Here is a 12,093-nt window from a genome sequence, read left to right as displayed (position 1 = left end):
TCCCTAGCCTCTGTTCAGCAGCTCTGTCCTTGTATTCATGGTCTCCATTTCTCTGAAGGCAATTTGTCATGACACTTTCATCCACAGCAGGAAAAAAACAACCACCGGGGCATAGTCTGGACTGTTTCAGGGCAAATATGAATATATGGAATAATATATCTCCTCTGCTTCTGGTTGAACAATAGGAAAAAAGCATGGAAGTGCAACAGAGAAGTCTAAGCAACCTTCTTTTGTTGTGGGAGACGGCAGTGAACAAACCTACCCACTACGAAGAGGTTTTTCCAGGAAGTGTAGGTTGCTGCAACCTGTATCCCTTGAGCAGCGGGTGCTCACACAACAGTTCTCATGCTACTTGCAAGCGGTGCATTTGAAGCAGCTCCAGCACCGCACGCGGAGGATGAACGAACCCTACAGCCCTGCGACGCCGCGACCCATGAGCAGCACCTCACCCAGCACCATGAAAATGCTCATGGGCTTCCTCGCTGTATTTATTGTGGCACAGACAATCGGGACCGTGCTCTTCTGTTTGTATCTTCACATGAAGATGGATAAGGTAAGTGGAGAAATAAGGGGGTCTCCGTTGGGTTGCTAATGCGATTTGCCTTCCGCTGCGGTGAGATGGGCTCACCCAAAGGATGAGCATGGTGGAAGATGATGCCGGACACTGGATGGATGCAGGAGTGGCATTTATTACACCCATGTTCTCATTTCTGTTTTAATTTGCCACTAAGATGCATGTAAGGAAGAAATCCGTTCCATTTGTTAACGGAACAAGAACAGATCAACAAAGAAGATCCGTTAATAGCAAACCATGGCCAGTCCAGGGAGAGAAGAGTGTGGCTTAAACACACAAGTGGCTTTTTTAGGTTCATTGGTGGTTTTTCTGGTGACACTCATCATGAGGATGGGGGGGTCCAGAAATGCAACTTTTTTAGTGTTTGTATGTGTGAATTTGACCAACATCTCACTTTAGATGCTGTCTTTCTGGTTAGGGAAGAAAAGAGTGGACCTTAGCACTTGGCCTTTTAGTGAAGAGACACGGTATTGGTGACTGTGTCTTATACTTGGGACAATATTTACCAAAGAATTAAAAGCTAAAAAGCTGGGTTTGATATTGCCATGACTGCACGATGCTTAAAATCACCAGTCTGAAGCTACTTTCCTCCAAACCAGAAACCAGCTAAAGAAACGGAATGTGTCTAAAACCAAGAACGAGTTCTCTGTACCAGATACAATGATCAGATCACCATTAGTGGTTTTTAAACGCGTTGTCTCGAATTAAATTGACATTTAAGTGAGTGACTTCTGATCTTCAAGGGTGGGAAGCAATCCTGAACTAGAGGGGCTGAAAAGACAGGGCGGTGGAAGGAGATCTTACTGCATGAAGTTTGCAGCCTGGGGTGAAGGGATGAGTAGAAGATCCCCAAAGGCAGCTGAGGCGCAGATCTATCTATCTATCTATCTATCTATCTATCTATCTATCTATCTATCTATCAATCATCTATCTATCAATCATCTATCTATCTATCATCTGTCTATCTATCTATCTATCTATCTATCAATCATCTATCTATCAATCATCTATCTATCATCTGTCTATCTATCTGTCTATCTATCTATCTATCTATCCATGGCTCTTTTTAATCTGAAGCTCTTAGCAGAATTCAGCCCCAACCCACAAGTTCTTTTGGTCTCCTGGCTGCTCTTTTAGTCAATAAGCAATCTGAAACAATGGAAAGACACCCTGCACGGGCAAGGTAGTGTGGAGTTGAGTGAGAATCCCAGCTGGATCCGAGCTGGGATGGACCAAGCCAATCGCTGAGGTTTCTGTGGCTGTCAATGCAGGCGGGTGGATTTTTCTCACTTGCCTTTTGGAAAAAGCACAGTGGGAAATTGAAATTCCTGATCAAGGTGATAGAAAACACAACGGGATCCTGAGTAATCCTCCTCTTAGCCAGTGGTACCAACCAGGGTCAGCAATTCCCGGTGGATGCGGGTGTGGATGCCGTACCGGGCGGCTGGTAGGAGTACTTGGTACCCACAATGTGCCTGCCCGGCTCGTCCCAATGCGGAGCAACTGACCCTGAGCTTTCCAGGTTGTGATTTATCCTTGGCAGGAATACAGCATGGCTCCGCTGCCAGCCATTGCAGGTTTCCCACTTACACCCCATTCACCCTCTCTTCTCTCCCGCGCCGGCAGATGGAAGAGGTGTTGAACCTGAATGAGGATTACATCTTCCTGAGGAAAGTACAGAAGTGTCAGACAGCAGAAGGCCAGAAATCGACGTTATTGGACTGTGAAAAGATTCTAAAGGCCTTCCAGGACCTCCAGTGCAAGGTATGCTGCTGTTAGGTGCATAAAGACAGCATTGAAGATGGAGGAGGGCTCCAGGCACACAGCCAGCTTTGCCCTTTACCCTGCGGCTGCACAGCACATGCCCCTCTTTACATGGATTAGTTTTACACTCTATCATAATACTATATTGATAGAATTGAAAATTCTCATTCATTTTTTGCCTCAAAATGGTCTTGATCAGAGCACATCCAGTTGCAGGTGGGATCCCTGCGGAGCGATGCTCAGTGCTTGTGGTTGGAGGGATGGAGCTGCAGCCACCCTTGTTCTGCACTCTCATCCTGGTCTGATAAAGGTTCTTTCCCTGATGCCTGGCACCTTGCTCCAATCCTGTGGGGATGCTTGTGGCCACCCAGGTGTCCATGAGGGTACAAGGCTTGGGCCAGGCAGCACAGCTCCCATCAGACAGTGAGGAGGAGGAGGAGGAGGAGAAGGATGTACAAATGCCACTCCATGGGCTCAGGGATGGTACCTCCAGCCAGTGCAGAGGCTCCTCGTATTTGGGTGTCAATGCCCAATGACACCAAATGCCTCAGGTGTGCATAAGTACCCATCTGACAACAGAAAACTGCCTGATATGGGCCCTGCTCAGCAGTCCTGAGAACCCCCTCATGTAGGGGCAGGGATGTGCCCAGCTTGCTCTGCAGCATGGCTCTCCAGCATGGTTTTAAATGAAAAGGAGGTGGTTTTTTGTTTGTTTCTCAAATAAACCTTTCCCATCCCATCATTTTGACTGCACAAAAACCAGGTTTTGTGCAAAGATCATAAACCCTACAGCCCCCTCCTGCCAACAGCCAGTCCATGGCCATATGTGATGCTGGGGGTGGTACTGGAGGGGGCTCAGTGGTACTCTCCGCCCAGAGCTGGCAGGGCTACTGGGGCCAAAGAGCACCAACCGAAGAAGTGAAGAGAGCATCCTTTATACAGAAGCTTTCAAAATCATTGATTTGTACATCCCTAAAGCCCAACCATGTATTTTTGCTGTTGTTACAGGATAGGGGAGCCAGCAAGGAGCAGCCCAAATTTGAAATGCAGAGAGGTGAGTTCCCTGGTGCTGTCAGTGCACCCGTGGCTTGGAAGGGGCAGGAAGAGTAGCCTGGCCTGGGAAGGGCTTTCCTTCACCCTGCCCAGCACCAGGGCATGGCGCAGAGGCAGGGGATGGGGTTGGGGTGAACTGTACGTGGAATAGGGCTGGCAGAGTGGGGGCACTGGCCATGGCTGTGTCACCAGGGCAGGCAGCTCTGGGTGCTAAGGCGCTTACATCAATGACATTGAATCCACAATTAAATCCGTGGCCTTGTTGCTTTTCAGGCCATGAGCACGAGCATCCCCATTCGATGCACAAGAACGAGACCCCTGTGGCAGGTAAGGAGTGAACGCATCCTCTTCCATGGGGGCCCAGTCTCCTCCATGGGCTTTATCCCCCAGAGGCTCTACATCGAAGGCAACCAAGTGTCGTTGCTGAGCAGAGGCCAGATCCTGCCTTGATCCAAGCTGATGGGGGGGACTTTGGAGACTATGTCTCTCAGCTGGATTTGGCCCATAGAGAAATAAAGGTGCAGCAGTCCCTGGGCTGCCCTGGGAGACAGCGGGTGCCAAGGCATCAATAACCCTGACCTTCCTGAATTGCAGTGGAGAAGAGGCAGCCGATTGCGGTCCACCTGGCAGGTCGGAATAGCAGCAAGAGAGTCTCAGGTAAGACAGACCCACTTGGCACTGCCTTGCCTAGGGAGCCAGTGGGACACGGCAGTGTCCATTCCCTGGCCTGTGATTGCTGCCCCATGGCTCTCTAAGGGCAGGGACAGGGACTGTATAACTCCAGCAGGAAAGCTGGAGCCGAATTCCCAGTGGTCACATCACCACCTGCACCTCTGCCACATGGGGTTCATGCATCCCATGGCAGCTGCCCTCAGTAGCCTTATATATGCCTTCCTAGAAATATATATATATATATCCTATATATCCTTCCCAGAAATGCACTGCAACGGCTTAACCTTTGCGGTGTTTTCTATGAGTGGAAAACCATTTCTCTTCATATTTAAGGAAAATCTTTTGGACTCAGAACACAGCAAAAATGCTTTTGCTCTCCTGGCCTTGTCTTGCCTGGTTGCTGCGGGAGGGCTGTAAGCATCTTCTCACCTGCAGTGGTCCTGATAGCACTATGTGACTTCATAGTCACGACATAGATAGCTCCAGACTGATTCAGGCAATATGCACTTATTCACAACCATGGCCACCTTAAGTTTGAGAGAGGCACATGAGTCCATTCACATTTGTGCATCCCTTGGCACACACCACAGCTGCTCTCACATCTCCCTTCCCCAGCACAACTTCAGCCAAGGGACATCATCTGAGAGCAAGGATTACCCAAGTAAGAGCGTGCAAGTCATTCTGTGCCATGGATTTCACAATTTGGGCACCTCTGCTTTAATTCTGGAGTGACTGCCAGTAATCAGCAAGTGCTCTTTGCATCTCTGACGCAGCATTTCACCCAGAGCTCAGCCTACCTGTGCGAAGCTTCGTGTTAGATAAGATCAAAGAAGTGAGACACTCACTGCATTTTAAACTTGAGCACTTGTTGAGCTTATAAAGCAGGTTGAAATTGCTGCCTGGAGCTTGGCATTGGGCACATTGGAAACTTCCCCATGGGATGTACAGACATGACGCATGGGCTCTGTGCATCCCCGGGACCTCTCGTGCCACCCTGGAACGGTGGAACCCATTATTCCCCTTGGAGCCAGGTTCTCCCCCTTGCTGCTCTCATTGGTGTCTCTGTAGGCTGGGGAAGGTCCAAAGTCCCTCCTGGAGGTCATAGCTGAGCTCAGCTCCTGTGGCCATGGCTTCCTGGTCTCTGTATTGACCTATCTGTACTGACTCCAGTGGGAGGGCACGCTCCTGAGCTACTCTGATGACACTGATACTGTCCCCAAAGCCACAGCAGGTCTCCATGGGCAGCGGAGGCAGCATTTGCCCTGCAAAACCCTTCTAGCTCTGCACCGTGCCAGGGACCAGAACTGCAGGATGTTTGATTTTCTCCTCCTTTGCAAAGTGTCAGCACTCAGATGGGAGAAGCTGTGTGTCCTGGGATGGGAGCCTCTGAAGGTGGGAGCTGCAGGGTGCTTTGGCAGAGCCACTGAAAGCCATGGAGATAGCAACCCCATAGGGGCACACACGAGGGTGCTTGGTTGGCAGTGGCAACTGTGTGCAATCCTCCACCCTCAGTGTTTCCACTTGGTTGGATGGAGGAAGCAAAATGCTCCTCTGCTCGCATCATCGATCCAAGGGTGTCAATGCCAGTGACCAGAAACATGAGTTAAACTTGTCCTGGTCTCAGAGAAGGGGATGCTGCTCCCCTGGGCTGGGGATGGTGTCCTGGGGTAGGCAGGAGCCACCCCTGCACCCTGCAGCAGACACAGGCTGTGATGCCAAACGTCTGTGGGGTGTCCCCCCCAAAATCAGCCTGCCAAATGGATGTCTTTCTCCCAACTTATCTGCCATGCTTTCCCCCTACAGTGCTAGAGTGGAAGACGACGATGTATGGCCCCACGAGCGACAACTTGATAACCTACCAGGAGGGGAAACTGAAGGTGAAGGAAGCAGGACTCTACTACATCTACTCCCAAGTCACCTTCTGCTCCAAGGAAGCAACTTTGGCACCATTCACCCTCTATATTTATTTGCATCTCCCCATGGAAGAGGACCGGCTCTTGCTGAAAGGACTGGACACACACAGAACCTCCACGTCCTCCTGCGAGCTCCAGTCCATCCGGGAGGGAGGTGTCTTCAAGCTCCGGGAAGGTGACATGGTCTTTGTCAACGTGACAGACTCAACACAAGTGAACTACAGGCAGGGCATCACCTACTTCGGCATCTTCAAGCTGTAGTGAGGAGGTGACCGCCCTGAGCTGATCCTGAGCTTTCCCTGTTTCCCCTATTTATGTCCCTCTGCCTCTTTGGTTTCCTTGTTTCTTCATTTGTATATTTTGTTATTTATTAACAAGGGCCAAGAGGCCCTGAGAACACAAATGGAACAAAGTCTGAAGCTGTTGTTGTCTGCACCTTGCTCTATTCTTTCGTTGCCATCTGGGTCCACCATGCAAGGGTGGATGTCCCCGTTATGTCACAAACCAAACTCCATCATCAACGTATCTTTCCTAACAACGTAGGATGGCTCAGGCCTCTCCATCCTTCATACCTATCTCCTGTACCAATCTGCTTACGAAACAGCAGCGGAAAAAGATGAAAAGGCTTAGGAAGGTCTCTTCTAAGGGAATCAGTCAGCCGAGCGCTGGCCTTATGTGCTGGCTGGTGGTGATGCATCCTTGCCACCCTAACTGCCTGCTTTGTCTTGAGAAAGCCCTTTTTCCACTCATGCCTGTCTATGAAACTCAACCAGCCTTCTCATGCAGGGTGACACAGCCTTGGCCAGGTACATGAGGGACCATGGGTGGCTGATTTCAAGCTACAGTGTGAGTAAGGGACCAGCCGTGCTCTGCTCTCATGACCCGAATCCACTCACCAGCCTGTCCTCCTGCCACCTCTGCAGGTAGAAGGGGTCTTGGCCACCATCATCAGATTTGGACCTGCTTCCTCTCCTGTGATTCCTCCTACTCTAAGAGGAGGACCAAGAAAGCAGAGGGGTGGCAGGACCATCAAAGCAGGGGGGTGGCAGGACCATCCGTGTCTTCCCAAGCCCTCCAAGGTGCTTGTGCACTTCCAAGAGCATCTTCTGTCTGTCCTCAGGGAGGACGTGCCCACAGCAGCACTTTACCTGGAGCTCTAGGAGAGCAGGACTGTGCACACAGGCAGGAGTCCCTCTTGGGCAGCGGGTGCACTGCACACTAGGGTCTCCCTGACCCTCTTCTCCAGCCTGGCCTGAAGGGAAGGTGAGCTGAGCAACAGCAGGGCACAAGGATGTTGATGTGGCATTCTTCAAAGGCATCTGAAGGTGGCAAGCCTGGAGCATTTGGTTGTACACTTGTCAGAGTGCAAAGGTTTGGGAATACTCCTGGAATCCAACCGGTTTGGAAGTGGAAGAGCTTTCAGATGTGGCCAGTGCTTAGGATTTGCTTGGCTGGAGGCTGCAGGTCTGGTCCTAACACGGTGCCGGGATGGTTGGCGCAGGCCATTGCAGTGCTGGATGCCAGTTTCCAAGCAGGGTCTCTTTCTTACTGGGTGCCTTGGCACCCCTTGCTTGGTGACAGCCCTTTCCCCTGGTTGGGGCAGGATCCCCATTAACAGAGTCTTCTAGGAGGCCAAATCCATTGTGTGCATGCCTGTTCGGAGGCAAGGGAGGCTACTTCCCCCCAGTTCAGTTTGGGTTGGGGGCACTCATGCTATGGAGCAGTACTGGGGTGGTCAATGGGAGCAGCCCACCATGAATGGGCACCTCCAGGGCATCCCCAGCTCCAGCAGTGCTTTGGGCTGTGCAGATGAAGCTGTTGGGGGTTATTTTCCTGTTTTTTCATGTTGATGGTAATTTGCAGCCCAGCTCCATTGCTTGGAGGATGCTGATGCTGCTTGTGTTGGAGTTGGGTCATGCAAAGGGGCTGTTTGGGAGCTGGCATAAGAGAGGGGACCAAAGGGACCCTGTACGCATTAGGAGAGCAGGATGGCCTTTGGTTCAGGCCTGGATCTGGCTTCATGGGGACACGGGAGTGGAGATGCTCCCTCCAAGATGAGCCTGGGGGATACCTCCTCCTTGTTCTCATGCCCAGCACCACCTCTGGGGCACCCGGGGCTGGAGGTGCCTTGCTCTGCCTCTTCCTTGAAGTCCCCAGAGCGCCACTTGGGTCTCCCTTGCAGACTTCAGTGGTTTCTGCACCATGTGCCCAAGTGTTTCTTTTCCATTGTTCTTTTTCCTGCTCCAAGTGCTGTGTGTTTGGGAAGGGAAAGCAAGATCCAGCCCTTGAGCCTCCTGCTTCGGCTGAGAGCACGGCGCGTCTTTACCAAAGAGTTAAAAGGAGAGGAGGTCCTGTCCAAGCGGTAGACCAAAGGAAATCCTGTCACCACACCTAAATGCCAGGAAAAACACACACACCAACTAAAGAGAATAAAATCAAATCTCAAACAGGCAGGAAGTCACTGATCTACAGCATCCTGCCCGCGCCACGGGGAGCGGCTGCTTTTCCATACAGCATCCTTGGTAGCAGAGCGCAAGCAGGGCTTGAGGGATGGAAACGCATCTCCTTCCTCTGCTGCAGGTCTGAGTGATGGTGGGAGTAACAGGTCCAGTGCTAGCCGCATCATTCGCAGCAGTATCCCCCCCCAATAGGTGATGCAGCCGTGGGCACTTTGAGCATATTCAGGGATGCCTCGAGCATCATGGTGGAAACAAAGGAAGCAGCCCCGAGAGCCAAGAAGTGACTTTTTTGTCCTTTATTTGTTGAAAATGTCAATTAAAAAACTGTTCAAAATAAAAACATGTTAGAAAAGTTGAACTTGCATAAGTAGTTACAGTAAATAAACCTACATGACAGAGATAAACTGGAAGGCAGCGGACACAACATCCATCTAAGGACAGACTCACTGGAACCTATTTACAAAGCACTGTAAACAAAGTAAATATGGAAACATTGCTGTCCATCCGGCATGGCTTCTTTTCCTTTTTAGTTAAGTTTCTTGTCTTGTTTTTGGCTTCTAGCTCTTGACAAAACGCTTGATCCAAACAGTCCCAGTGTGCCCTCCACCACGTTACGCCTCACACACATGCATATGTACACAGCACGGGTTTCAACTCAACTGGGGGGCAGCGAGGAAACGTTTTTACCCTCTCCTTGGCATGTGAATGGCCCTTGGTTTGCTTCATTGCACGAGCTGCGTGCCTAAGCCTGGTCCCCATCCCACCTCTGGGCAGGCAGGAGGACAGGCCAGTGCCAGCGGTTCTGGATATGGCATCCCGGAACAGCCGCATCCCATGTGCAGCACCCTGGAATACGATTAACCAGCACAGCAGGGCCTGACTGCCAACCAAACCACTCCATGGTGTGCCTGGGTAGGGATGTGGAGAGCTGCTATCCAGAAGGGATGCTCTGGAGCAAAAAAGAACCTCTGCTCTGGCCTAAAAACAGCTTTAAGAGGGGTTCTTTTCCTGCTCCTTGTTTTGGAGCGTAGCTCTCCCCAAACACCATTTCTGGCTCAATTCTAACTGCAAGGAGGGAGTTGTAATTATTGCCTCTGTTATGTCCTTCATGATCAACGTAACCCATGAACTCAGTGATACACATAAGACTTATCATTAGCTTTAACAGAAGGTTACTTTTATAATGCTGCTAAGGAAGGAAGGAAGGAAAACAGTTGTTCTAAATGAGGGTATAACACCAAATAGGATGGAGATAGCTGATACATATGCATGTTGCCTGTGTGCTGTGTTCGAGGAGCTGTGCAGGAATCTGAAGGGTGTTGCATATCCGTGCCCCAGGAGCGTTCCAGCTCTTGTCAAAGCATAAATAACTTTCCTATCCCAAGAGAGAGTTCCTCTTCCCTAGCAGAAAGCCCCTTTGGGGCCACGGGGAGGACAAGTGGCCACTGGCTACATTCCCAGCCTTTGGGAAGGAGCGTCGGCGAGCCTAAGGTGAAGGGAGCAGGGGACCAGCACATTTGGGGGTGGTGTTGGTTGTCAAGCAGTGTCTATATTTCCTACAGGGAAAAGCCTGTCCTGCGAGGGGAAGCACAGCAAAACTCTAAACTGATACCTGGACACTCAATATGAAAACAAAGCAGGGGGGAAGGAGTTGTGGGTCATGCATCAGGGAAGGGACGGGGGGACAGAAGAGCAGTTACCTGTTGTGCTAATCACGGGCTGTCAGGAGGCAGCACTGCGCAACGCACCTTCCCATGCGCTCTGACAGGTGCTCCAGCTCTCACTTCCCCAAGGAATTCCGATGTCTTCATGATAATTGCACATTTGAATCAGGATCAAGGCCACACGGGAACCACAGTATTGCTGGGCTCTAAGTTCGCTACAGTCAACTAATGGGAAAAAGAAGGTGGATGGGAAGAGCTTCCCCAGTTGTGATTATCTGAACAGAGGAGCACGGTGCTTTTTGGTTTCTGCTCAATGCCACCTCAATAATGTTTTCATTCAATAAATAGGTACCGGTGCTTTTGATAAGAATGAAAGCATTAAAAAGTGCTCAAGCTTCCTCTTAGGAAACTGCTGCCAAACCCTTTGTGAGCAGCAATCATTTAGCAGAGTTTGTATTTGCTCCCAGTAGCAGGTACGATGAGGTATTAGTTGCTGCAGATGAATTGTGAATCATGGACCGCTTGCTTACTGGTTTAGCTGTGATTGATTGTTTCTGGTTTATTTCCTTACTGCATGGAAGGAAAACTATGGAACTTTTTTTCTCTAGGACTCTTTTTTTTTGGTAACAAAATTCCCCAAACCAACCAAATAAGGAGCAAGAAGAGGCAAAGGATCCGGTTCCGCTTCCCAAAAACACCTGAGGTCACACACCACTGCCAGCAGCTTTTTCCCTTGATCAGGCGATCAGGGACGACTTGCGCCCCGTGTCCTCCCTGCCACACTCATCCGTCTGCTTCAGCAGCCTCCTCACCAGCTTCTCCAAGTCCTTCCTGGATTTCAGCTCTTCCTCCAAACACTGTTTCATCCTCTTGTTCTCCTGCGAGGTAAGAAATAAAGGAATGAAGATACAGTCGATGCCCACGTGCACTTCATGCGGTGAGGCACTGCCTGGTGCCTCCAAGGTGATGAAGCATCAGGGACATGTCACGTGTTGAGGATGAACAACACAGGTTACTTGTGGTCTGATAGACTCAAGCAGTCCCTTACTACCCTATGGACCTGCGTGGAAGTCTCAATGACTTTGAGCAGGCAGAAGCATCCTCCTGGAAACCCAATTTTAGCCTAGGTTGGAGGACCCTGTTCCTCTGGGGTGCTCTCTCCCACCTCCAGGCTTGGGGCTGGAGGGATGGGGATGTATTTCCTCTCAGTCTACCAGGACTGGTACCCACCAGACCCCTAGAAAACAAACGGTCACAGAACCCCAGACTGGTTTGTGTTGGAAGGGACCTTAAAGCTCATCCAGTCCCAAACCCTGCCACGGGCAGGGACCCCTTCCACTGGAGCAGCTTGCTCCAAGCCCCTGTGTCCAACCTGGCCTTGAACACTGCCAGGGATGGGGCAGCCACAGCTTCTCTGGGCACCCTGTGCCAGCGCCTCAGCACCCTCACAGGGAAGAGCTTCTGCCTTAGATCTAACCTGAACCTCCCCTGTTTCAGTTTGAACCCATTACTCCAGTCAAGTTGAAAGAGCTTTTAGAGTAGGGAGAACGTTTCATGTTACCACAAAGTCCAACCCCTCCTGCCCTTCCACTGCCTCAAGCAATTGCATGGTGAACTGACTGAGGGAGCTGCAGGATCAGACCAGCAGTGGGCAAGACTCTTCCCGGGCACCAACCAGTCCAAGACAACAACCCAGTATAGCCTGGCTGGCTTTTGCTCAGCTCCCAGCATAAGCAATCCCCTTAAATTACCTGCTTCAGCTCTTTGACTTCATCTTTCAGTGCATAAACTGTGTCAACAAGGCTCCTGCAAAGAGAAATGCAAGGAAAGAGCTGGAGTGCAGCAAACCAGCAACAAGCATGGGAGGTTTTGTGAGCGAGGCGCTGATGGGGATGGTGCTTCTGCTTTGCAAGCATCAAGCTGCTGCTACTGCTGCTGCCTATGAGGGGACTCTGGAAACACAGCTCGTTTATAGGCCACTGGTCCAAAATTCA

General features: G+C 50.6%; 2 protein-coding genes across 9 annotated transcripts in view; one reads left to right on the top strand and one right to left on the bottom strand.

The window, feature by feature from the left end:
* Nucleotides 1–397: 397 nt before the first annotated feature.
* On the top strand, nt 398–6,280 carry CD40LG (CD40 ligand; the record flags this gene model as incomplete). Its single annotated transcript, XM_080624684.1, has 6 exons — nt 398–553; nt 2,201–2,338; nt 3,347–3,392; nt 3,665–3,718; nt 3,986–4,048; nt 5,867–6,280. 6 exons carry the CDS (start codon nt 398–400, stop codon nt 6,235–6,237), a joined length of 828 nt encoding a protein of 275 aa, XP_080480810.1. The 3' UTR covers nt 6,238–6,280.
* A 2,295-nt stretch (nt 6,281–8,575) lies between these two features.
* ARHGEF6 (Rac/Cdc42 guanine nucleotide exchange factor 6) overlaps nt 8,576–12,093 on the bottom strand; it is a 46,827-nt gene continuing 43,309 nt past the window's right edge. For 6 of the 8 annotated variants that reach the window (XM_080624548.1, XM_080624547.1, XM_080624550.1 and 3 more), the window contains 2 exons: nt 11,851–11,905; nt 8,771–10,977 (listed from right to left, as the gene is read on the bottom strand). In XM_080624548.1, the coding sequence (XP_080480674.1) occupies nt 10,837–10,977; nt 11,851–11,905 (196 nt within the window). In that variant the 3' untranslated portion in view covers nt 8,771–10,836. The other 2 variants (XR_013957503.1, XR_013957504.1) reach the window with 2 other exon arrangements.

The sequence above is a fragment of the Psittacula echo genome (genome assembly GCF_963264785.1).
Source record: "Psittacula echo genome assembly, chromosome: 8".
NCBI lineage: Eukaryota > Metazoa > Chordata > Aves > Psittaciformes > Psittacidae > Psittacula > Psittacula echo.
Note: the sequence above shows the minus strand (reverse complement) of the source record. Positions and strands in the feature narration are given on the sequence as shown.